At 54.3% G+C, this 23,551-nt stretch overlaps 11 protein-coding genes across 11 annotated transcripts; 5 read left to right on the top strand and 6 right to left on the bottom strand.

Annotated features, from left to right (window-relative positions):
• Positions 1 to 1,849: 1,849 nt before the first annotated feature.
• Positions 1,850 to 3,306, top strand: P170DRAFT_379850 (slipin family protein; the record flags this gene model as incomplete). Its single annotated transcript, XM_024845503.1, has 4 exons — positions 1,850 to 2,036; positions 2,094 to 2,211; positions 2,267 to 2,759; positions 2,813 to 3,306. 4 exons carry the CDS (start codon positions 1,850 to 1,852, stop codon positions 3,065 to 3,067), a joined length of 1,053 nt encoding a protein of 350 aa, XP_024708549.1. The 3' UTR covers positions 3,068 to 3,306.
• A 95-nt stretch (positions 3,307 to 3,401) lies between these two features.
• Positions 3,402 to 4,868, top strand: P170DRAFT_434953 (uncharacterized protein). The gene has a single exon (XM_024848840.1). The coding sequence runs from the start codon at positions 3,580 to 3,582 to the stop codon at positions 4,660 to 4,662; it is 1,083 nt and encodes a 360-aa protein (XP_024708548.1). The 5' UTR covers positions 3,402 to 3,579; the 3' UTR covers positions 4,663 to 4,868.
• A 170-nt stretch (positions 4,869 to 5,038) lies between these two features.
• Positions 5,039 to 7,729, top strand: P170DRAFT_379843 (glycosyltransferase domain-containing protein). Its single transcript, XM_024845502.1, has 2 exons — positions 5,039 to 5,671; positions 5,745 to 7,729. Exons 1-2 carry the CDS (start codon positions 5,483 to 5,485, stop codon positions 7,377 to 7,379), a joined length of 1,824 nt encoding a protein of 607 aa, XP_024708547.1. The 5' UTR covers positions 5,039 to 5,482; the 3' UTR covers positions 7,380 to 7,729.
• Positions 7,730 to 7,927: 198 nt separating this feature from the next.
• On the bottom strand, positions 7,928 to 8,771 carry P170DRAFT_349793 (uncharacterized protein; the record flags this gene model as incomplete). Its single annotated transcript, XM_024843761.1, has 3 exons — positions 7,928 to 8,416; positions 8,480 to 8,542; positions 8,619 to 8,771. Coding segments are annotated over 3 exons (705 nt in total), but the record flags the coding sequence as incomplete, so codon positions are not given.
• Positions 8,772 to 9,173: 402 nt separating this feature from the next.
• Positions 9,174 to 11,532, bottom strand: nop58 (RNA-processing protein NOP58). Its single transcript, XM_024845501.1, has 3 exons — positions 11,258 to 11,532; positions 10,965 to 11,125; positions 9,174 to 10,891 (listed from the first exon to the last, which is right to left on the bottom strand). The coding sequence occupies exons 1-3, from the start codon at positions 11,380 to 11,382 to the stop codon at positions 9,450 to 9,452; spliced, it is 1,728 nt and encodes a 575-aa protein (XP_024708545.1). The 5' UTR covers positions 11,383 to 11,532; the 3' UTR covers positions 9,174 to 9,449.
• A 157-nt stretch (positions 11,533 to 11,689) lies between these two features.
• P170DRAFT_507931 (H(+)-transporting V0 sector ATPase subunit d) lies at positions 11,690 to 13,382 on the top strand. The gene is made up of 4 exons (XM_024854516.1): positions 11,690 to 11,772; positions 11,841 to 11,929; positions 11,998 to 12,884; positions 12,946 to 13,382. The coding sequence occupies exons 1-4, from the start codon at positions 11,741 to 11,743 to the stop codon at positions 13,027 to 13,029; spliced, it is 1,092 nt and encodes a 363-aa protein (XP_024708544.1). The 5' UTR covers positions 11,690 to 11,740; the 3' UTR covers positions 13,030 to 13,382.
• Positions 13,383 to 14,086: 704 nt separating this feature from the next.
• On the bottom strand, positions 14,087 to 15,484 carry P170DRAFT_473113 (ribose phosphate diphosphokinase subunit PRS5; the record flags this gene model as incomplete). The annotated part of the gene is made up of 3 exons (XM_024853012.1): positions 14,087 to 14,143; positions 14,195 to 14,518; positions 14,567 to 15,484. 3 exons carry the CDS (start codon positions 15,482 to 15,484, stop codon positions 14,087 to 14,089), a joined length of 1,299 nt encoding a protein of 432 aa, XP_024708543.1.
• Positions 15,485 to 16,350: 866 nt separating this feature from the next.
• Positions 16,351 to 16,621, bottom strand: P170DRAFT_350419 (ubiquitin-like protein HUB1; the record flags this gene model as incomplete). The annotated part of the gene is made up of 2 exons (XM_024843801.1): positions 16,351 to 16,493; positions 16,549 to 16,621. The coding sequence occupies 2 exons, from the start codon at positions 16,619 to 16,621 to the stop codon at positions 16,351 to 16,353; spliced, it is 216 nt and encodes a 71-aa protein (XP_024708542.1).
• Positions 16,622 to 17,225: 604 nt separating this feature from the next.
• P170DRAFT_348400 (PIG-H family GPI synthesis protein) lies at positions 17,226 to 17,951 on the top strand (the record flags this gene model as incomplete). The annotated part of the gene is made up of 3 exons (XM_024843674.1): positions 17,226 to 17,559; positions 17,616 to 17,818; positions 17,874 to 17,951. The coding sequence occupies 3 exons, from the start codon at positions 17,226 to 17,228 to the stop codon at positions 17,949 to 17,951; spliced, it is 615 nt and encodes a 204-aa protein (XP_024708541.1).
• Positions 17,952 to 17,968: 17 nt separating this feature from the next.
• On the bottom strand, positions 17,969 to 20,091 carry P170DRAFT_434948 (pseudouridine synthase DEG1). Its single transcript, XM_024848839.1, has one exon. It carries the CDS (start codon positions 19,922 to 19,924, stop codon positions 18,032 to 18,034), a length of 1,893 nt encoding a protein of 630 aa, XP_024708540.1. The 5' UTR covers positions 19,925 to 20,091; the 3' UTR covers positions 17,969 to 18,031.
• Positions 20,092 to 22,149: 2,058 nt separating this feature from the next.
• P170DRAFT_434945 (putative methyltransferase) lies at positions 22,150 to 23,149 on the bottom strand. Its single transcript, XM_024848838.1, has one exon. It carries the CDS (start codon positions 23,137 to 23,139, stop codon positions 22,237 to 22,239), a length of 903 nt encoding a protein of 300 aa, XP_024708539.1. The 5' UTR covers positions 23,140 to 23,149; the 3' UTR covers positions 22,150 to 22,236.
• Between the last annotated feature and the right edge of the window lie 402 nt (positions 23,150 to 23,551).

Here is a 23,551-nt window from a genome sequence, read left to right as displayed (position 1 = left end):
ACCAGGTACCTAGCATAAAGCACGTAATACACGATGGTAAGAGGTTGAAAAAGGTGATGTGAGCTGTAAAATCAACTCGCTCTTACTAGTCACTATTTTGAGCTCACCGGACCGAAATAACAACCCCATCCGACCTGTTATCGCCCGCGCAAGAATTACAAGACTGTTCACGGAGCACAGACTAGGGCTCTGTCTAGAAAATCAAGGTGGACTCGCAAACCTACTTGGCGCTCTCAATACTGTATATAGCCGAGCTCAGTGTTCGGCTGTATCTCGGAACATTGCTACATTGATAGCCAAGTTGGCGGAAATATGCGACCGACATTCCATTTGAGCAAAGTTCGACGCCGTTGCTATACGAAGTCGAAGTTAAACGGGCGTTTGGAGACGCTAAGAAACAACATTCAAGAACTCCGCGGATCGAGGCCGAGTTAGGGAATATTAACGCCGGAATCGCCCGATCTCTCCTTTTATGGAGTATTGTGAGTTCATCTAACGGACAAGGCCATGAAGCCTGAGACGGGCGGAAGAGGTCTACCAGGTTGGATCTGGTTCTCATTTACGGAGTACTCCGTACCATTTCTGTTCTGGAAACTATGCAGAAGGCGGCCCAAGGACCTAGTAACCCATTGTTTATCCAACTGTTTCTTGGCAGGGTAACACGCCCCGATTGCTTAGTCGGCCGCCACCCGCTGCCTTTATGTTCCCCATTCCATCCCTTGCCGTCTTCACGGCATGATGACCCCTCAACGTGGTTGCCATGGTACAGTCGTATGAGAAATGATGAGTCAAACGACATGACTGTATGCAGCTCATGCAGCGACCATGCCATGCCACTCTCTGCAGCGGCTCGTGGTGTCGGAATAACGGCCGAGGCAGCGTGGTTAGACTCCGCCCAGCCTTGGCCAAAGTTGCGCGAAGGAAGCACCGCCCCATTGCGCCCAGTTGCAGGGCAAAGGACAGTGGATCGGCCGAGACTTGAACTGCTTTGTGATTTATCAATCGGCACGTTTGATCCGATGGAGATCTTGGGATAGAGGCTAGAGGAGATGACTGCGAGACTGAATGACGTATGGTCTGTCCGGGGGTGTACTCCGATGGGGTAACATAATGATGAGAGATGGATATGCTATAGGGTCCAAGAGGAAGTTGGCAGTGCGTGAAGATCGAAGGAATAGACCCCCGAAGTCTTGAAACTTGTGACCAACACCAAACGGCACAGTCATATCAGAGTACAACCGGACGGTGCGGTGCGCCTTGAGCAGATGGCATGAATTACTACGGAGTAAGCTCTCGGCCGCTAGAAAACACCTGGAAGCAGTGCAGGAGGTTCGACCATGTGGATGAATGCACCCCGCAGGTGTATTGTAGACTCCTCGGAGATAAACGCCGAGAGCGACATCGAATGGCAGCATGTCCACTTTTTACCGGAAGCGGAGAGCTCGTATGCGATGACGATGCCATGGCGGCACCTGATCCTCCGAGCTCAGCCTTGGGCGGAAGGGGGCATTGGAAACCTTAGGCTCCATGCACGGCCAGCCTTGTAGACCAACGGGGGTCCAGCCTAGACTCGAGCGGGTTAGTGGCTCCCCGTGTAGGAGTTGCCCGCCGTGCGGAGGTCTGGGCAGAACCGCAGATCCCGGGATGCGCGACTTATTTAACTATCCGTCCCTCCTCGCCATTTCTCCTGCAACGACGTTACACTGTGCATTCCATCAGTTGTAACCTTACCCATATATATCACTATTGATCATCTCGATTTCTCGCCCATCCATCAAGAGTCCCGCCGCTCGATCTTCTACGTGCGGTTCCCCGATAAATACCTTGAAACTACCGTCTACAATTCAAAATGTCCGCCGAAGCACACCACCCGGACACCAACGGCAAGGCGCCCGCTCAGCCGTCCGGCTCTCACCATCAGGCCGGCTTGGTCCATGTTCAACCCGCGCGTCTCGGTGATTTGCAGCCCAAGTATGCGCAGAGACTGGAGCACAACGATGACAACCCCGAAGCCCACGGCTGGTATGCAGGACTGAGTGAGTGCCGCACTTTTCTGCCCTTGTCACATTCATCTCTAACAAATCGCCTTGTAGTCCATTCCCTCGGTGAATGTATCGGATTTCTGGGAGCGATTCCCTGCTGCTTCTGCTGCCCCAACCCATTCAAGCCTGTTGCTCAGGGCGAGGTTGGTCTGGTATCGAAGTTCGGACGGTTAGTGCTTCTGTACAATCCTTATTCGAAGGAACATCCCTAACATGGACATTAGATTCGAGCGTGCTGTCGACCCCGGTCTGGTGAAGGTCAACCCTCTGAGTGAGCACCTTAATACCGTGGACGTCAAGATCCAGATCGTCGAGGTGCCTCGCCAGGTCTGCATGACCAAGGACAATGTCACCCTGAACTTGACCTCCGTCATCTACTACCAGATCATCTCCCCCCACAAGGCTGCTTTCGGCATCTCCAACGTGCGCCAGGCCTTGGTGGAGCGTACCCAAACAACGCTGCGCCATGTCATCGGAGCTCGAGTGCTGCAGGATGTGATTGAACGCCGCGAGGAGATCGCGCAGTCGACATCCGAGATTATCGAGGACGTGGCAGCTGGCTGGGGTGTCCAGGTGGAGTCCATGCTCATCAAGGACATCATTTTCAGCGACGACCTGCAGGATTCGCTGTCCATGGCCGCGCAGTCCAAGCGGATCGGTGAGAGTAAGGTCATTGCCGCTCGCGCCGAGGTGGAGTCGGCCAAATTGATGCGACAGGTAAGATTGACCTTTGGATGGAATCCGGGATGAAAGCTAACGTTCACCGCTAGGCTGCCGATATTCTGTCTTCCGCACCTGCCATGCAAATCCGGTACCTCGAGGCCATGCAATCCATGGCCAAGACTGCCAACAGCAAGGTCATTTTCCTGCCCGCCCCGAACCAGACCGTGCAGCAACAGCTGCAGGCTGCTGAAAACGCCGGCGAAGGGCCCAGTCGGTATGGCGCGGCGCCCGGTGCTGGATCCGGACAGGCAGACGATGGATTCCAACGCGCAGTGAACGCACGTGTCGTTGAGGATATTTAAACGCGATCGCCAGACCCTCGCGTAAGGGGCAACATTTTGCTACGATGAGTTTACGGTAATGTTTGGTTATGGACTTCGTTTTGTTTCGTGTATAGGGGACTGGTCAACGTTGCTTCGTTGATACGGCGGTTTGATTTGTTTTGGTCTTTGGATTTGAGTGACGATACCCTCTTTCTTTGCTATTAATAACCGGCCCAATATGCCGGTATTGTATAATTTATCCAACACGAGGTTCCATCGAATCCCCCCAATAATTCGTAACTGTAGCAAAGGGAAACATTCACGGAGTAACAATTCTCTATACGGAGTCGGGCATTTCCTGAGCGGGCGGTGAGTCTCGAATGCTCCGCCAAGTTGGCCGCTCTCCAAGCCCCGGAGAACGGAGACCAACAACTCGCCCCGTCGCTCATCCTCCTCGACAACTTACCCCAGCATCCCATGCTATAAAGATTTCCACCCGGGCGACCCTGCCCCTCAATGCCTCCAAGACAGAGTCCCCCCTCTCCGATTCAATGGCTCCGTCGCACTCTCCCAGTCCCGCCCGCGTAGGCAGCCGGACTGTTCCCATCAACTCTCGTCCCTCTCTCGAAACCAACTTCACCGACCCCTCCTTCGACCCTGCCGACTTCCTCAACGATGCTCTCCCCCCGTTGACGCTGGCGTCTTCACAAGCGCATGGCCCCCGCAACCCCGGGGCCGTCTCCCTCGCCGAATCCTCCACCCAGGTCCAGTCCATCCTGACGCAGATCAATGCGCAGAACGTCCGCCTCTCGAATAACTTGACGCAGCTGACGGACGAGATCCTTCGCAGCGGCGGCCGTCTCGCTTACGAGGTGGAGGTGCTGCGTGGAGAAACGATCGGGCTGTCGGATACGTTGACGGATGCTTTGCGTGATGACATAGCGAAGTTCGTCCCTGAGTCGACGGAGAAGAAAGATAGCGGTGCGCAGGATCCATCGATTACGCCTGACGAGGACCAAACGCCCAAAGAAGCAGACGAAGCAACAGAACCAGAACCAGAGCAACAACTAGAACCCGAGGACCTCCCCGCCGTCGCAGACCCGGAATACATCACGAAACTACGAACCCTGAACCAGGTGCGCGCGCGACTGGAAGAAGTTGTGCAGACGTTCGGCGACGCCATGGAATGGACTCTCCCGCCGTCCGAGACCTCCCTGACCTCGTCGTTCATATCGGTGTCTGCGCCCGAGCCCGGATCCGAGAGCCACAGCCGCGAGGAGAAGGGCCAGGAGATCATGAAGAAGCTGCGGGCGGAAATCACGGAGCTCCTGGACAGCAATGGTGGTGGGGAGGAGGGCGTGGATGCAGCGACGCAGCGGGTGGATGCGCTGCGGGATTTGGCTACGGTGTGGAAGGGCACGGCGGAGGAGAAGGCGCGCGCGCGGTTCGTGGATGGTCTGGCGAAGATGATCGAGGACCGTCGCAGAATGCTGGAGAACCAGGGCAAGATGGACCCGGCGCAGTCGCAGGCGAAGGCGAAGGCTTCGACGCATCGGCGCCAGGAGAGCGAGGGACCTGGCGGTGGGATTTTCCGCAATCTACAGCGGTTACGGGAGGAGATCTACCTGGAGTAATAGACTGATTATATCGAGTGTGTATGGAGTATGTCCATTGTACAGCGGCAGACATGTATCTGTCCAGTGTCCAGACAGTTGATGTTAACTAAGATGAAACACCCGCGGAGGCAGGCCAAGACTGAGACGCAGCGAGAGTCAGTCGATGACGCGGCAGTTTGAAGACCAGATTTGCCTGGACTCTCAGGAGCGCTAGAATTAATCCACTGGAAACGGAGTATATATTAATACATTAAGAATCCTGAGTGACCGTAGGGCAGACGGACTCCCGCATACTTATTGTGATGAGTTTCTATAGTGGTCGAGCACTCCGGAGGAACTCTTAGTTCTACGGAGTAAGGACGGAGTAGTTCTGTAATCTCCTCTCCTCGACCAAGATTAATTCCCTTGGAGTCTCCACCGTCGACGTAAATCATCTCCCAACGCGTCGCCTTGTGCAACGTACTCTGTCTTTATCGCTTGTGGGATGTAACCTCCGCTTTCTCGCCCTCTTGCAGTCCTTTCGTCATCATTTTTACCGCCGACGCACCACTCTCTCCCCCCAGCATGGCGTCTTGCTGCTTTCATTGAACCACGCAGCGCCTCACTCCTTCATCCATGGACCCGACCGCCATCGCAATTCCCTTCCGATCAATCGTTTCGCAGCAGGAATGTCCATCCGGAGGACCACTGTGCCACGTTAGCTGAATTGATCGATCAGCCAGTTCGACTGCATTGAGCCTCCCCTGGATTGTTTCTTCTCCCTTGCTGAGAGACACATACGCCTTGTTTCAACTTTAAAGAGACATCTGTCTTACCACGACCGATCTCAGGACTCAGCATGGCCACCCTAGGCCGTCATAATGGCCCGTGGGCCGACCACTATCATTCCATCCAGTCGTCGACGACGACGCTGTTCCGGCAGCTGTTCAATCGCCGCGCCATTAGAGCGCGTCCGACCCGAGCGCTCTTTCTTACCATCGCCACATTCCTCGCCCTGGCCATCTTCCTACTCCGATCTCCCTCTCAAGTGAGTCGCTCGTGTATCCTTTGCATTCATTCGTCTTGAAGCGACAAGATTGCTGACCGACGTGGTTCACTAGCCACCTGTCAATTACTGGCTGAAATACCCTTCATATCACCCTTTTCGCCAACACCCCGAGGATGCGACGATCGTGCAAACCTCCCCTTCGACCCTGCGACGAAATGACACCCTCCCGCCGAGTCTCCAGAAATCTAATCCCGCATTCCACCTCGTCATCCCCGCCACGAAAAAGTCGCCCGCCCTCTGTCGCATGTTGACCTCCGCCATGATCCTCAATTATCCGCCCCCGACGTTGATCGGCTACGGGAAAAACCTGCCGCATGGCTCGCACGACTACGAGGGCCTGGTGGATCGGATAGCGGGCATCTACAAGTTCCTGGCATACACGCCGCATGTGCATGACAATGATTTCGTCTTGATTGTGGACGGAAATCATGACTTTTTCTTCCAGCTGCCGCCGGAGGTCATGATCCATCGGTTCCAGGAGCTGTTGCGGGAGAATAATGCCAAGCTGCAGAAGAAATATGGCCTGATCAACGTGGAGCGGCCGTCCCGGACGGGCAGCACAGGCGCGGCGGAGACGATGCAGAAGTACTCGCAGCGGGTCCTCTTCAGTGCTAGCAAGGAATGCCTGGCTAGTTTGGCGGACGACGCGGGATGCGTCTCTGTGCCGCAGTCCAGCCTGCCGCCGGACGTGTATGGCTGGAAAACTGACCTTCCTTCGCAGGGCCATCTGAATCGGCCGCGGTGGATCAAACCCGGTGCCTCGATCGGCCAGGTGGCGGATCTGAAGCTGATATACGCCGAGCTGATGCGGTTTGTCGAGCAGCATCGCAACGTCAAAGGCGACTACGTGGCGTTGACCCAGATGTTCGGGCGACAGGAATACGTGCGCGAGCTGGAACGACTCCGAACGTCCAGCGCCGTCAAGGAATGGCTGTACCACATGATCGGCATCTCCGAGGCCGCCAACATCACCAAGGTGCGCCCTCGCCTGGAAAGCGGACAACGGTACGAGTACGGCATCGGAGTCGACTACGAATCGCGACTCTTTTTCAACGGCTTCAACTCGAAAAAGGACGTTGAATTCCTCCAGTACTTCAACGTGTCGAAGACCTCCGCCGCGCAGATGCAGCATGGCGTTCCGCGCGAACACCGCCTCATGATCCCGTCCGACATCTCCCCCGAGAAGCTCAGAAACCCTTTCATCCAGCCCAAGTTCGGCAAGGATGAATGGGTCAACCCGCCCATGAACGGCACTCTCGACGCCCTCCCCAACCCGCGCAACCACACCTGGCTCAACCTCACGCTGCTGACCAACGTGCACTCCGCCTCCGTCCCGGCGCTGGTGCACCTGGACGGCGATCCGCTGCTGAAAGACCCCTGGTGGGCGAAGATGTGGTTCCACAAGTGGGCGCGCGCCCTTTTGCGCAAGTACATGCGCGCGCCGACGGGATTCGACGCCGCGCAGTCGGCCATGCTGGGAGGGCAGGACTGGTGGGATCTGCGCGGCGGCAAGGGCGGCGTGTGGACCGACAAGGGCGAGTGGAAGGATTACGCCGAGGTGTGCACTGGCTACGAGCGCGATGTCTTTGACGACGATCTCGGGAAATGGGGCAAGGAGGGCGGAGATGACGAGGAGGAGCCGGTTTACAACCAATTCGGCAATTTGATCAAGGGGAAGGAGAACTAATTGATCTGCCCACTTTGCTGGATCTCATCGTTCACCTCGTTAATCCGACTCACCTACACCTCTCGAGTCTGTCTGCACTCTCCGACATCCACCTCCCTCCCTTCACACTGCATTTTGTCTGCTTTTTTCTTTTCTTGCTCATATTATCCGGGTTGGATTGATTGAAGCGAAAACAACCCGCCATCGATTGATGGCCTGCATTCTAGTATGGCGTTCGGTGATTTCACTCTTTTTGCTTCCCTTCTTTCTCAAGTAGATTGGATTGGATGATCGCTAGACATTGACCTGTCAGCGCAATTGCCGGCTTCTTGTACGATAGTATTCTTAGGAAGGATACACGAGATACCAAGTTTATTTTTGTTTATGGGTTATTGTTAGATTCAAGAAGTAGTTCTCGATGGATTTTCTAAGGAGTAGTTTACTAGGTATGTTTGAAGTAAGCCCCAAAGGAACAGGAAATATCAAGTTCCCCCTTGAAAGTAGATTATCATGTCATATCGTATCATACAGACACCCTACCATTATGTAACACCTACAATGCAAAAATCTTACCCTTTACTCCCCAACGTCTCCCGAATAATCGCCAACACAGCCCTCACATCCGCATCACTCAACCGCTCATCCCGCTCCTCAATCACCGTATCCAGCAGCGCCAGAGGCCCGTAATCCTCCTCCGGCACCTCCTCCTCCCCTTCCCCTGCACCCTCTGCCCCTTCTGCCCCCTCAACATGTCCACCCTCAGCGTCAGCATCACCATCAACCTCCATCTCCTCCCCCGTCCCCGTGCCTGTCCCATTCGTCATCTCTGCATCTCCCTGCCCACCATCCTCAGCCTCACCCTCCCCTTCACCTTCACCTTCTTCCCCTTCTCCTTCTCCAGCCGGAGGTGCCTGCACACCAACCCCCAAATTCACAATCATCAGCACCTCGCCCTTCGTGAGTCCGTACGGCTGCAGCTGCGTGATCAGGTCCCGGAGCGCGTCGTCGATCGGCATGTGTTCGTTTAGGGGTGCTCGCTGGGGCGCCTGCTGTGTCGCCTGTGATTGTGTCCCCGTCTGCGTCTGCATCTGCATAACGCCCGTCCCTGAGCCCGTCGCTACTGCAGGCGTATACCGTGGATAGTCTTGCACATGGGGCGAGAGGCGGGAGATGTAGTTGTGGATCTATAGTTACAATCAAACACCGGTTGATTAGCTGGGTCTGGGTATTGAGGGTTGGAAGATTGGGGAGGGGACGCACCTCCTTCACGACGGTATTATGATCTCGTAGATCCGGACTGGGCACCCAGTTCCTGGAGTTCGGGGGTGGGTTGGGAGGTCGGCGGGGCGGGTTTGCCGTTAGGTAGGCGAGGACTTCGATGTTGGTGAGGACGGCGGATTGGGGGTCGACGATCTAGTGTATTTCGTTTTATGTTAGTTAGAGGGATAGGGATGGTACCTAGTCTTGGGTTTGGGATGGTTGGTTGGATTTGATGGAGGGATTGGCTGGGTATAGGTATGGGTATGGGGATGGAGGAATTGGATTTGGTGGTGTTCCGCTAGATTGGATTGAAGGGGTAGGATGACATACCCTCATTTTGACGGTGATGTGGTTTCTCTGATATGCGATCTTGACTGCAGCTGCGCAGAAAAAATGAGGGGAAAATTGGGCGGAATTGGATGGCAGAATTACCAGGCGGTGTGCGGATTTCTTCCGCTTGCTGTTTTGGTTTTTCTGGTCTTGACTCTTGTCCCTGAGACATGAAGACATGTTGATGTGCCCATACGGATCCATACTCTACAAGAAGTACTAACAGGTGAATGAATTATTTGAACTTCCTTGATAACAACTCGAGCACCGCTGCGCCGTGGATAGACCTGCATTCCATCCATAAATGCCACCCAAGAAAACATAGATTGAAGTGGAAAACAGCAATATAAAAAAAAATCACAAAGAAAAAGAAATTCCAAGCCCACAGATTGTGATATCATACAGGAAAAACGTAGAAGAAGCAACATGGCCCATCAGCTGTGCTTTAAAGGGGAACTTTTTCTGCCGGACTCCTCATTTCTTGAATCGAAAAAAAAACATTTAATCCTTGCTCTTGCTCTTCTTCTTCTTCTTCTTTTCGGAGTCGGCTTCCTCGGTCTCGTCTGATCGCTTGCGCTTCTTCTCGTCACCCTTGGATGACTTCTTGGACTCCTTCTTGGCCTTCTTCAGGTCCTTCTTGCTGACCGAGCTGGGGTTGCCGTCCGCGTCGAACTCGATCTCGCCGCGCTCGAGCTTGCGCTTGTACCGCTTCAGGCTGAGTCCGGCCTTCTCGGCCAGCTTCTCCAGGTCGGCGTCCTTGCTCTTCTTGGACTTCTTGGTCGACTCCTCTTCCGAGTCGTCGGACGAATCGTCGTCGGAGTCGGCGTCGGCCATCTCCTGATCCTCAACCTCCTGGACCAGCTTCTTCTGCTTCTTGGCCGAAGCAGGCTCTTCAGCCACAGCGTCGGCGTCGGCGTTGTAGTTCCGGGTTTCGTTGACGTTGAACTTCTGCGGCCCGCCGGTGGGGGCAATGGCGACACCGCGGGGCTTGAGGGGCTTGCCCTCCATGGCAGCCAGCTTGCGCTCGAGGTTGTAGCGGGCTTCCGTGCCCAGAGCGGACTTGTCCTCCTCCGTGGCCTCCTCGTCCCACTCGGCGAGGGCATCCACACGCAGACCCAGAGAGGCCTTGGCGGCCAGAACACGAGCCATCTTACCCTTGTTCTTGCCAGTGGCCTGACCGATGAGCGAAGCGTGGTAGATCAGACCGTACTTGGGCGTGTCGTGCTTGGTCTTCAGCGCACGGAACAGAGCCTTCTCGGCTCCGAGAATCTGGAGAGTACTGGCGGGGCTCTTGGAGAGGTTGGTCAGGCTGCCGGCGTGGGCAATCAGACGGGCACCGACCAGGTCGCCGACAAGGGCAGTCAGGTTGGGGGCGATGGCGTTCATACGCGCGGTCAGGTAGCCGGCCAGCTGCTGGCGGTACTCAGAGAAGCCAACAACCTGCTCGGCCAGGGCCTGGATGTTCTCCAGATCGTCCTGGCTGATCTCGGTACCCATGGAACGGTCCGCGGCGGCCTTGACGATGGGCTCCAGCTCCTCGGGAAGGAACTCGGCCAGATCGGAGGACTCCCAGTTAGAGCGCATACCCATCTTCAGGACAAGCTTGGCGTAGGCCAAATTGTCGTTCAGGATCTTGGCCAGTTCGGGGAAGTGCCAGCCGTACCATTCCTTCACACGCATGGCATAGTTGTTCAGCTCCTTGTCCAAATCATCCAGCAGACCGATGGCCTGCACGATCATGGTGTCGATCTTGTCGGGCGAGAACTTCAGCTTATGTCTAGCGAGGGAGTGAGACAGACCCAGAGACATGGTGGACATGTCCTGGGGCATGAGGCCGGGGATTAATGTGGGCAGGTGTTCACGGATGGCACGGTAGACGTCGGCGGTCGAGGAGTCGGCCACCAATTGCAGCGACAGGCCGGGAAGCTTGCCAATGGAGTTACCTTTACAGCAATTCGTGTTAACAGGGCACTATCTCTAATGGTCTTGCGATTGGGATCGATAAGATAGACATACCGAGCTTGGGGTCGGCGACGGCCAGAGAAGCCTTCTTCTCATCCTTGATCTCCTCAAGAAGACTGGCAAGACGAGGAGTCACCTTTCCCTCGACAAGGGAAGCGACTTCCTCCAGAGCGGCGGTGGCACTCTCGAATTTCTGGAAACTCTTCAATTTCAACCTAGGGAAGACGACATTAGTATATTCGTTTCCCTCGCGGGTAGAAAAATTTTTGCGGCGTGCCCTCGAGCATTCTGGACGCAAATCGACGCGACCATCGCCAGCAAAAGGAACCATAACAAGTCCAACTTACAAGTTCGAGACACCCTCCGGCGTGGACGCCTCCTCAGCCAAATCATCTCTCTTCAACAACTTCTTGTCCTTGGCCTTCAGCAGGGCGTAACCCGCGCTGGTTTCGGTAAGGATAAAAAGCGTCATGGTTGCGCGGCCTCGAGTCCCAGCTGGATGAAATACAGGCGAAATCACCGCTCGAAAAAGGAGGGGGAGGAATGAAAAGGAGGGGGTATTGACCGTGGACCAAACCACCAAGAGCGTGCTGGAGGAAGTAGTTCGGAGTTCTGCTGGCGGGAATTTTTTACTTTCGACCCTAAAAAAAGTGAAAAAACCGAAGTGGCTGGTGCTCGTGTGGCGCCGGCAGACGGTGGCCGTGCCGCTTACGTAACGGCGGAAGCGACAACTAAACGACGCTGGCGAAGCTCCGCTGCGGTTGGCCTCAGAGAGATCCGCCTGGAGTCTAGAGCTGAGCTGCGTGCTGTTCCTGACTTTGTTTTTGACCATGGAGGGCTTGTTCTTCAACGCTCACAGCGGGTAGGTTCTGCTCCCACATCCTCTCATCGTAACTCTGCATGGAGGCTCGCTGACTGGGATGGCTCTAGCTATGTCGAGGGCATTGTCCGAGGATATCGGAATACCCTCCTCACCAACCAGCATTATAACAACCTGATCCAATGCGAAACGATCGATGGTGCGTTATCCTGGCAATCTAATGGGATCTCCTCCCTGTCGTCTCCGTACTGATCTGATCTCTCGCAGATGTCAAGCTGCAACTCGCTCCCGCATACGGCGACTTCCTCGCCGCGCTCCCTCCCAACCCCTCCACCTCTGCCCTGGCCGGCAAGATGACCGAAAAGCTGGTCGCCGAGTTCCGCTACCTCCTCACCCAGTCCACCGGCTCGACCGCCAAGTTCCTGGAATACATGACCTACGGGTACATGATCGACAACATCGCTCTCCTGATCACGGGCACCCTCCACGAGCGCGACACCCGCGAGCTGCTGGAGCGATGCCACCCGCTCGGCTGGTTCGAGACCCTGCCCGTGCTCTGCGTGGCGACCAACATCGAGGAGCTGTATAACTCCGTGCTGGTCGAGACCCCGCTGGCCGGCTACTTCAAGGGCAGCCTGAGCCACCAGGATCTCGACGAGCTGAACATCGAGATCGTCCGCAACACCCTCTACAAGAACTACCTGGAGGACTTCCACACCCTGGTCACCACACATCCCGACTTCAAGGGCACCCCCACGGAAGAGGTCATGTCGGAGGTCCTGCAGTTCGAGGCCGACCGCCGCGCGATCAACATCACGCTGAACTCGTTCGGCACCGAGCTGTCCAAGCAGGAGCGGAGGAAGCTCTACCCTGAGTTTGGCAAGCTCTACCCCGAGGGCTCGCTGATGCTGTCCCGGGCCGAGGACCTGGAGGGCGTGACGCTGGCCGTGAGTATCGCGGCTGACTACAAGGCTTTCTTTGACGCTGTCGGCCTCACCCAGGGCGGTGGCGGTATCGGCGGGATGGGCGGCGCTTCCGACGGGAAGAGTCTGGAGGATCTGTTCTATCAGAAAGAGATGGAGTTATCGAAGATTACCTTCACGCGTCAATTTACTCCGTCGGTGGTATACGCGTGGATGAGACTCAAGGAACAGGTTCGTCTTACCCTCCCTCTTTCCCTCCAGTCGAACCCAACTAACCACCTATCCACCACAGGAAATCCGAAACGTCACCTGGATCGCCGAATGTATCGCCCAAAACCAGAAAGAGAGGATTGGCAACTTTATCTCTGTGTTCTAAGCGTTTCGCCATGTCCCCACCACCTCCTGTACCACACCTCCTTTTACATCCCTCTACTTCATCGTCCGGTCCGGTCGGTCCCGCCCCTTGTGTCCCCTTTCTTCAATCCTGTTCTTTCAGGGGACACTTTCGATCTCGCTTTTCCCTTTTCATCTTCGGTCTTCATGTGTCTAGTTCATTTGTCAAGTACCCAGTCTTCTCTGTAATGAGCGCATTTATTTAAATCGTCCGACGTGGCCATGGCCATCCTGTCGGGTTTTTTCTGTTTTATCCTTCCGGTTTTGCCGTCGGCGTTTGCTGGGGTTAGATGTTTTTGTGTGGGTGTGACATCGTGTTGTTTTAAGTTATAGAGCATTCTTAATGGATGTAACTTTACTGTTGATATTTGCCTGTAAGGGAGGTATTTCCTATCCTCCGAGGACATTGTTTGGGCTGATATTCAGACCGAAATACATGTAATTGATTCGGATTCAATATCATGCAGTTTTCATTTCCAATCCCCCAAAGCAGTAATTGTATCGATGAGCAATATTCAACGTATGTATGGTTTCACCCCCGTCCTTTCTGTACTCCGTAAATCCCGAGATTCGATAGTCTCTGATCCTGCAGGTTTGATTTGTGGGTTCGAGAGGCAGATATCCCCGCGCTGCAGTCGAAACATGAATCGTGTAAGGGAAGTAGACATGAAAAAGATAAATCCCAACGAAATGACAAAAAAAAGTAAATAAAAAAAACAATAATTCGGCCCAGCAGCCTATCTTTGTGTCTTGGCTTAACACCTTGAAACCCCCTGGCATATATCCAACGCAGGGAGAAAAGAAAAAGAATAAAAGAAAAATCAAAGAAATGATTGAATAAGCTTAGATATTGATCGAGGCTTTCCTGCCTTTGAACGTAACTCATAAACGGGCAGTGATGAAGATAATAAAACAATAGGAAATCCTAGATATACGGCTTAAATTCATCGCTGCTTTTCAAGATCCATTGAATGGTAGATGTCTCTTAGAAAGACTATAACACAAGGAAAATGTCTGGAATAGATTGGTGGTTATATCCGTTAATCGTACTGGAAGAGAACACTGATACTTTCACCATGGTGGACTCGGCGGATGGCCTGAAAGCTGTTAGTTTCTTACTTCGATAGCAACTGAATCAGGGAAAGTACCTCTGCAAAGACATTGCCGACCTCCAGAACTTCCAGTTTGGGGCATCGTCGCAAGTGGTCGGCCTGGTCAACACTGTTGGTCACGACCACTTTGTCGAGAGCGCTGGCGTTGATGCGGTCAATCGCATCGCCGCTCAGGATGCCGTGCGTGACCAGGGCGTAAACCTTGGCAGCGCCCTCCTTCTTCAAAAGCTTGGCAGCTCTCGTGATGGTATTCGACGTGTCCGCAAGATCGTCGATCAGGATCGCTGTCCGATCCTTGACATCTCCCACCAGCATCATCGTCGCGTTCTGACGTTCCGTGATCCGGGTCGGACGCCGTTCCTAGAGACAATTAGAACCAGATTATTTAATGCGCCTGAAGACACAAACCTTGTGAATTAGGGCAAACTCCATGCCCATGGAGTCGGCAATGGCCGTGGCGCGCTTGGCACCGCCGGCATCGGGACTGACAACCACGGCGTGCTTGTAGCTGGGGATGTTGCGCTGAATGTAGCTCTTCAGCAGAGGTCGCCCGTACAGGTTGTCAACGGGAATGTCGAAGAAACCCTGGTACTGAGGATCGTGCAGATCCATGGTGATGATGTGATCCGCACCCGCGCAGGTCAGCAAATCCGCCACCAAGGTACCTGCTTGGGCCACCCATTGCTTGTAACCAGGCCGGGGCTGGAAGTTGCTGATCTTTTCGGCGCTGTCATCGGTGACATTGGCTCCATTCGTAGTCGCTTCCGACTTCAAGGAGTCAATCGTGTCGCTGCGAGGGAGGCCATTCGCGGGACGTCTCTTCACGGGGCTGCCGTTGTTGAAATCATCGAGCTGGGCCTTTGCGAGACCCTTCTGCAGGTTGTCGACGCCATTGAGCATGCTTCCACTCTCGGGGTTCCCGGGGTGCGGGGTCGACGGAGTGCTCTCGAAAGTGTAGCCAGGGCCCCCTGGTTTCCCGGTGACGTGAGACTTCACCAGAGGAGCACCGGACTTGTTGTAAGGGATATCGCTCTGTCGGGAGTAGGGGAACAGCGGGAGGACGGCGGTGACTCGCCTGGCGGAGGCGGTTTTGCAGGCGGAGACGGTGATCAGCAACTCCAAGAGATGGTCGTTGACCTTTCCGCCGCCGGATTGGATGATGTAGACATCCTTCTCACGAACGGATTCTTTGATTTCGACGCGGGTCTCGCCCACGGAGAATTTCGACAAGAGCACGTCGGCGGGCGGGATGCCCAAAACGCCGCAGATGTTCTGAGTCAGTTGCGGGTGGGAGGTACCCCCGATGACGACGATATTGCGCACCATCTTGTCACAGTCCTCAGACGGCGAGGCAGTTGGAAAACCCAAGGGATGGAGTAGGAGGGGAGAGGATGACTGGTTTTGAGGTGGGGAGAAAACAGGAAATTCCGATGAGGCGGCAGATCTGGAGTAGGCGGTAGGATCGGCAAATTAGATTAGCACGAGGGTTATGCACCATGCAGCACCGGGACGAAGAAGCAAGCAAGCAAGCAGGTAGAGCACGGTGAGCCAAAAACTGGAGAACAATTCTGTCGTGCGTGGGACGGCCAACTACCTCATGTCGGGGGGTTTAGAAAGCGTGACGGGTCGATTGGACGGCAAAGACATTGACGGGGACTGGAGATTCGTTCGGTCGTGTGAGTCTCCGCCAGCAAATTGAAGGAAGAAAAGAAAAAAAAAAAAAAAAACCGAGTGGATCCGCCGGTGTCGCTGCCTCGTGGTGGCCTCAGGCTGAGAGTTGCCGCATGTGGATTAGCGTCCCAAACGGTCGGCCCCGCAAGAAATCGACGGACAAAAGAGAGGCAAAACAGGTCAACAATGAGCTTCCCCGTTACGATTGTGCCAGTACGAGATGAAGTCCCGGGTCTCCATTGGCCGGTAGGTACATGGAACCTTGTTTGGGTCACAGAAAAAAAGGAAAAGAATTTGTGATCAGAAGAAAAAAAATGTCAGGTTTCATGGCATTCCCTCTATGCTCCAGTTCCAGGTCCCAATGATGGTTTTTGTTCCAAAGGTCGTGACGGTATAAAAAGCAGAAAAGCAAATAATAATACAAAAGAACAGTATTAATCTCCGGTTCCGACCTCCCTGTAGAGAATGGTTAGTATCCCATGCTGATCTGATCTCCAAAGGGGAGAGGAAAGAAGACGATCTTACAAGTCAAGTTGAGCTCCGTTGGAAACGCTGTAGTCGGCCAGGGTGAGGAAGTCTTTGAACGGTCGTTCGCCCTGACGCTTCAGAAGGATCTCATGGGTGTCTCGTCCGATTCTGGCAGCCACCTGGGCCTTGAATAGCTCTGTAGGGATGTTAACAGCCGCTTTCAATGGATATACGGTGGGAAGGGAACAAACTGATTGGATCCGACGCAAGACACGGTATGGCTGCACGAGTTCCCAGACGATCGTTGACATAGACCGTAATCATGGGCTCTGAAGACTGAGGAACAGCTTTCTTCTTTTTCTCTTTCTTCTCTTTTTTCTCCTTCTTTTCTCGTCGTTCCTCCCGGTCGTCGCCTTCAGGACGTCGTCGCTCGCGATCCTCATCTCTGTATCGGTCCTCCCGGCGCCTGTCGCCGTATCGATCGGAGTCTCTGTCTCGTCGCGGCGATCGTGCTCGATCTTCTCGTTCCTTGTATCCGCGGTTTAATCGTCGGTCATCGGCCTCGGCTCGGTCGTCGCCATCGCGTCTTTTTTCTTTCCAGCGAAACCCTCCTGCAGGTTTTCGGGGCCGATCTCTGTCGCTGTCGAATCTCCTGCCGGGAGATCTGCTCCTCGAACGGTCGCCCATCGTCGAGAATGGTCGGGCAGCAAAAGGGGCGTCAGGACAAGTGATTATTGGTATGACAGAGCTGCGCGAGGTGCCGCCTGAGCCACGTGATGCTGTAGACGTAGCTCCCTGATCCAATCGGGACTAGTGCGGTCCAGACTCCGCCAAGCATTGATTGCGCTCGATGCAGTCCTTCTGGATTCATCCTCCACAACATTCATCCTTTCGGTGAGCGCTATTCCGGGGCGCACGCTGCATGTAAATGCCTGGCCGGCTCATCCTACGGCGTCCGTCCCCGACCACCGTGTCGTTCACCGTCTCCAATGCCTCCCGACACACGAGCACCCCGGCCAAGCTCCTCTTCTACTTGCAAATCCTCTTGCGCGCCCTAGTCTTCGTCTGCGTGGTGTTCTTCGACATCGCACGGCAGCGCAGGCCGTTTTTCTACCAGGATGGATCGTTTCTGCGCTGGACCGCAGTATGGTCCAGCCCGTTGGGATCGTATGTCTGTCGCATTGCGGACAGCTACAACCCCGTGGTTGTTGCTTTGGTCAGCGCGGTAGTGATTTACGGAGTCTTTAGGAAGGGGTACACGGGTATGTGGCAGCTGATGGGCTTGATTGGATCGCGAAACTAATTGCTGTTACAATAGAGGAGTCACTTCTAGTTATACGCGGCCTCGGCATTCAAACGTCGACCTCCTCCTTGACCTATTTATCTAAAGCTTCGACACGGTTTATTCCTACCACGCAGATTCAGGATATTGTAATCCATGAGGCGTTCAAAGGCTTTGAGGTTCGGTTTTATCTTGCGATCATCGTGGAGGGAGAGCCGGAGATGGTGGTGGTTTTCCCCGTAAGTGGAATCTCTCGCTCAGTCTTGGGAAGGGATGCTGACCGACCGGCTGTAGACCCTCTTGCCCAAACGCGCTATCTTGGAGGAAGTTTGGAGGGGCTCGCGACATTGCCTATATGATTCCAAGTCATAATCCGGGATCTTTTTTGGGTTGGAGTATACCAACGTCTATATCTAGATTCTATCAAGGTATGTATATACATGATTTTCTTTCTACATCTCCATTCGCTCCGCCTGAGCAGCCTTCAGGTTAGCCTTTCGCTGTTTCTCGGCTCGGTACCTGGCATTCTGAACGTCCACCGGGTCATTCTTGTTCAGTTGCATGACCGGAATGTACTTTCCACCGATGCGGGTTTCGTTACCACCGATGAAGACCTTTTGTCCCCTGTTCCGTTTGATTCCGCCCTCGTCGTACAGTTCACCATCGACAAGACGCTGATCTCCTTGGTTGATGCTCAGGTTTAGAAGCGCCCCGGCCAAAATCTCGTCGATCTTGCGCTGCCTCCAGACACTCCAGATCCCCTCCACAACCCCGCAAAATCCAAATTTGCCATTGCCCTTTCCAGTCGTGGCTTGGATCTGCCTGGGATCTCCGGCATACACCCAATCCAGGGCATCTTCACGGCTGTTGCCGTTGAGGTCCGGGAAAATGCAGTCCCACAGTACTAGGGGCGCATCGGAAGCCATTGTATACGATGGCTTGCGTGGGTTCTTGGTGATGTCCAGTAACTCGGAGACAACAGACGGCGATTCGAATCCTTGACCCACAAGGAACAGAATGCTCACCATGAGTCGAACCTGGTGCCACAAGAAGGCAGATCCTTGAAGGTGGAACACATAGACCGGGGCAGTATGTGGCTGAGCGCTCTCAGGCGTCGGCGGATCTTCCTTGGCAACCGCATCCCCGTGGATCGATAGTCCAGCCCGACCTAGAGTACCCAGCGGGATGCTCTTGGGGTCTACCAGCTCAATATCGGAATGGTAGATCTTCCGTTCAAAGGTCTCGAGCTGCTTGCTGGTGTCCAGCTTGCAGAAATTCCGGAAGTCGTGCACGCCTTCGAATAACTTGGCGGCCTTACGCATCGCCTCGATATCCAGATATCCTTCTCTGAACTTGGGGTTCTTGTTGCCCTCGCGTCCTTCGAGTCCTTGGCCCCCGGGCGTGGGGAAGAAGCCCGGCTGAGTGAAGAAGTACTTGTACTGGCGTTCCCGACAAGAGAACCGAGCATCGAAGCCTTCCGGCGGATGAGGACACCACGCCAGAACCCGAATATCCTCCGGCAGCACCGAGTTCAGGATCGTGATATACGGCAGCTCGTCCCTAATATCATCCCAGCCCTCATCCGGGGCCCTCTCTTCCTCCACCGGAGTATCATTCCCTTCCTTCATCGTAGTATCCGTATCCCCCGTAGTCGCCGCCGCAGCCTCCGGCTTAGCCACCTTCTTCTGCTTCGGCCGCGAACTCCGCACCCGGATCCCAATCACCTGCCCAAACGCACTGACTCCACGATCCGTCCGCCCCGCCTTCGAATACTGACACCCCTCCCAGTTCAGCGTGTACGCCTTCAGCGCCCTCGGCTGGCGCGGGTCCCCAAACTGCGCATCCGACGGCGTGTCCCCCGTCGGCAGAATCAGCCTCGTCCGCCGCAACGCCTTCCACATCTCCTCCTCGATCGTCGGCAGCGGCGTCGCGTTCCCCGTCGTGTGCTCCAGCCCATTATACCGCTGGCCCAGGTACGCGAACTTCAGCGCTATGAACCGCGTGTGGTATTTCGAGGGATCCAGCTCGCGCGCCTGCTTCGGGATTCGGGTCGGGGCCGGCGTGTGCGCGAAGTCTTCGGAGCTGGGAGGGTTCTTTTTCGCTTTCTTGTGCGGCAGCGGGTTCGGTGATGATGCGCCTGTGGCCTTTGCTGTAGCGGGGTCCCCAGCGCCTGCAGCCGGAGCAGTGGCAGGAGCCGGAGCAGTCGCTGGCGCAAACTCCGCCGTCCGCGACTGCAGCTGTTTCTCGAGCTCTGTGATACGCGAGATCAGATCGGGTGCGCTCCAGGTCGAGTAGTCCGGCTGCGGAGGAGGCATGTTCGTAGCGCGGCCCTCAGATCCAGACATCGTGGTTGGCGTCGAGGGGTCAACGACGCAGGCGTATTGCGGGAGGGAGCGGGCGTGGAACGGTCGCGAGGGTGTTGCTTTGGCGATTTGTGGTTGACGAGAAATGAGCCGGGTTCTGAGTTGGGAATTCCACATCCCCCTTTCGAACGGTGGGTGGTTTTTTGGCGATTGTCGGGCCCCGTTGGTTCAGGCGGAGGAGCGATGCAGTAAAATCTAATTCTAATGCGTCGGGCCGGGTTTCCTATTTGGGGGGAGGGCTCGCCGCTTTAGTTTGGAAAAGCCCTTGCTGGTTGGGCTTCTGTTTTTACAACTACAACGTTAGCAGTTTGGTGTCCGCATAGAATTCATTGCTGATGACAGAATATCCTGGTTTATCTTTCATTCTTTAATATTCAGGGGTGTGTGGTTGAGGTCAGGAATTACGTCGTATGATAGGTGGTTCTATAGGGCTGCGGGCTCGAATTCTCCTTGCCCTAATTCAGAAAGGTAGAATGTATGCAATTCGCCAGTATGTAGGACATTAACCCATTTTCTTTTTCTCTTATGTTCTTTTCTCAAGGAGGTACTGTGAAATAGCCTCGTATTCACCAATGTGGATCTAGAAAATCTCAATCTCTGGTGAATTTGGTCCGTTGATGAATACCAGAGATATAGATTCACCTAGAAGACTGGTGAATTATTGCTCTACAAGAATTCTGGAATATATTCAATCAACCTGAGGCTTTCAGACTTGTTCCTTACATCCTCCCACCTAGCTATCCTGCATTCTCCTCTGGAAAACAGACCAATCCCGACTGGTGTGCTGTGGACAGCCACAACGGTATAATCTGAAATCCAGCAAAAGCACTGACATACGGCCTTATTTCGGAGACGAGTGGCTTGATACTTAAGACATGTGAGTCTAGTTCCTCCAGTATAGATCTTGAACTAATACCGACTAAATAGAACATCTATCCAAGATGCCTCAAACGTCCAAATCAGCTTTCATCGTGACATAAATAGTCAGGACCTATACCGAAGATCAGCCCTTTGTAAAAAGGTGCAATGCCATGACTGATACAGAGCGATCGGAGGCGGAACATTGGCACAATGGCCAGCGGCCGTGGGTGGTCACTATTCGTGCAACAACCCAGTATTCGCTCGCAAACCATGCAAAACTAGAAGCAAACTTCCAAGCTTCGTGGTCAGGCACAAGACAATCAACCGGAAAACCTAGGAGCATACAGCCTGCGTTTGTGGTTACATTGATCATGTTCCAGGGCCGAAACAGTCGAGACATGGCAGAACTATCATTCTACAGGGTAGTCTTGTGGACGTCTGGAATGAAACTTTCTCAGCCACGTTCTGCACTCAGTGACGAGAAAAGAGAATAAGAAACCTACAAGGGCTCTTCTCGAACAGTACAAGCGATGCTTCTACAGGCGCAAGTTCGAGGAAAAGATCGAAAAGGCAAAGACAGATGGAACAGAAGGGATAGAGGGAGATATTATGCTGGAGGAGGCGGCGGATATCCATCCCGGCGAACTAGATAATGAATATGAGGTCATCAGCCCAACACTGACGCACTAGATGAAATGTACATACTGCCAAGGCGATGCTCAGGATTTGTACGTTGCCCTTGTCGAGTCCCACGCGCGTTTGGGGAGGCTGCTCGATCGGGAACGCTTCTACTGGAATACGATCCACCTCATGGAGGAGAGAGATCGTATCTACGGACTGCAAGCTGCCGGTGAACGGGATGTCGAGACCCTGTTGAGTCATAATCTCCGTCGCACTCCTCCTCTGCCTCCGGGTGGACCACCTCCACCACCGCCACTCCTGCCATTTTGATTCTATGGATCGCCAACCTGATTACCAACCATCCCCCTATATCGATATGAATCTCTCACGACGTCACTATTACAAAAGAAAAAAAGTTGCATACGATTACTCTCCGAGAGAGGTGTTGCTAGTCATGCGTTTATTGATTGATTCTTTAGGCCCTCTGAGGTCAGGAAAATAGTGTTTAGTTCCTGCGTTCTGATCCATCATGTCCCCATATCTAAGAAAAATATGGCGTTCTGTTGTCTTGTTTCGCATCCGGGTCAGGGGGATTCTGCTAAGGCAATGGGTGGTCCTTCTGACCAATCACTGAAAGGATGACTCCTTTGAAGTTATAGGATTGGCTTTATCCAAGAAGATCCGTTCCATTCCCAAGTGCTCCACACAAAAGACAAGACAAGATCCATCCTTCTAGCATAAGTCATTAATTCCGATCGATATCTGTTTACATCCCAACATATTACATAAAAGACCAAACCCCCAAAGAGTCCTCACCCCAGAACCAACGCCCTAACCTCGATACTCTCCCTCCCCCTGGCCCCCTCAGGGGTCTTCTCATCCCAAAACGCACTATGCGGCACCACAACCCTCTCGCTTCTCCCGTCCTTCCCCGCCCAACTATCCGAACACTGCAGCAACAACCTCTCCTCGCCCGTCATCCCAGACAGATACATCCACCGCTGGCCCTCCCGATACTTCACCCCCATGGTCTCGCCCACCCGGTGCGGATACCGATGCTGAACGGCCACGAGGTCCGTCTCGGGGTCGATGGACTGGGCGTGCGCGAACGCCAGCGGGTTCGATTCCACGGGTCCGTTCAGCGGGCGCCAGACGTTGATGATTCGGTAGCGGAGGGAGCCGGAGAGTGCGGCCTCGCGAAGCGCAGGGTCCGTGACGTGCAGCTTGACGCGCTCGGAGGCGGCGAAGCGGGTCTGGTCGACGTGGGCGCGGTGGACGGGGGCGCGGGGGGCGTCTGGGGAAGAGAGCCGGATGGTGTGGTCGAAGAGGATCACCTCGATGTTCTCGGGCGAGGTGCCGTCGGCGGCGGAGAGGTAGTCTTTCAACAGCGAGGTGACTTCCGGGTAGTAGTGGGCTTTGACCAGGGGGTCGGAGTTGAAGGTTTCCCGTGTGGTGAGCGTCGGGATGGATTGGAGGACGGAGAAGGCGGAGGTCGAGAGGCTGTATTGCGAGAGGTCGTGGGCGCGGATGTCGGTCAGGGGCACGCGGTGGGTTTCTTCGTTGTAGTTGCGCTGGGGGAGGCCTGGGGGAGGGGCCTCGACGTAGTTGAAGGGAGGCGAGGAGTCGGAGGGGGGAGAGTAGAAGATGAGGGAGGTGGTGGTTGGGCCGGAGGGGATTGGGGGGGTGGTTTTGGCGGTGGTGGTGGTTGAGGTCATTTTGATATAGTAAGTAGTATGTAGTAGTATGATATTCTGAATGTAGGATGGGGTATACTGCATCAGATAGGGTTATATACGTCGATCAGATCATTTGTCAGCGCATGACGTGCTTCGGCCTGCGGAGAAATTATTAATATGCCTGATCACGGCGTTGGTTCTGTTGCTGCATGAGTAACGAAGGCTGCAGGAGATGACGTCAATCTCGTCTAGAATCTGGCGATATTTATCAGATATCTTATAATCATCAAAGTGAACGGGAGTATCGAGTATGGAGTATAGACGACGGAATGGTTCTGGGCCGAGGTTGATAGTGCGGGGCTTATCTGATCGTCCATCTCAATCAGTTTAACCGGAGTCGGAGTCCAGGAGTACAGCGGACAGTTACAAGTATTCCTGTATTCATGTCATG

The sequence above is a fragment of the Aspergillus steynii genome, assembly GCF_002849105.1.
Source record: "Aspergillus steynii IBT 23096 chromosome Unknown P170scaffold_2, whole genome shotgun sequence".
Lineage (NCBI taxonomy): Eukaryota > Fungi > Ascomycota > Eurotiomycetes > Eurotiales > Aspergillaceae > Aspergillus > Aspergillus steynii.
Note: the sequence above shows the minus strand (reverse complement) of the source record. Positions and strands in the feature narration are given on the sequence as shown.

Bases quoted from the DNA above. Each gene is read 5' to 3' on its own strand.
- P170DRAFT_434948 (XM_024848839.1), bottom strand. From the start codon at position 19,924: ATGTCTGGATCTGAGGGCCGCGCTACGAACATGCCTCCTCCGCAGCCG.
- P170DRAFT_379843 (XM_024845502.1), top strand. From the start codon at position 5,483: ATGGCCACCCTAGGCCGTCATAATGGCCCGTGGGCCGACCACTATCAT. The intron at 5,672-5,744 runs GTGAGTCGCTCG...GTGGTTCACTAG, and splicing joins TACTCCGATCTCCCTCTCAA to CCACCTGTCAATTACTGGCT.
- P170DRAFT_507931 (XM_024854516.1), top strand. From the start codon at position 11,741: ATGGAGGGCTTGTTCTTCAACGCTCACAGCGG. The intron at 11,930-11,997 runs GTGCGTTATCCT...GATCTCTCGCAG, and splicing joins CCAATGCGAAACGATCGATG to ATGTCAAGCTGCAACTCGCT. The intron at 12,885-12,945 runs GTTCGTCTTACC...TATCCACCACAG, and splicing joins GGATGAGACTCAAGGAACAG to GAAATCCGAAACGTCACCTG.
- P170DRAFT_434953 (XM_024848840.1), top strand. From the start codon at position 3,580: ATGGCTCCGTCGCACTCTCCCAGTCCCGCCCGCGTAGGCAGCCGGACT.
- P170DRAFT_434945 (XM_024848838.1), bottom strand. From the start codon at position 23,139: ATGACCTCAACCACCACCACCGCCAAAACCACCCCCCCAATCCCCTCC.
- nop58 (XM_024845501.1), bottom strand. From the start codon at position 11,382: ATGACGCTTTTTATCCTTACCGAAACCAGCGCGGGTTACGCCCTGCTG. The intron at 11,126-11,257 runs GTAAGTTGGACT...CGTCTTCCCTAG, and splicing joins CCGGAGGGTGTCTCGAACTT to GTTGAAATTGAAGAGTTTCC. The intron at 10,892-10,964 runs GTATGTCTATCT...ATTGCTGTAAAG, and splicing joins CGTCGCCGACCCCAAGCTCG to GTAACTCCATTGGCAAGCTT.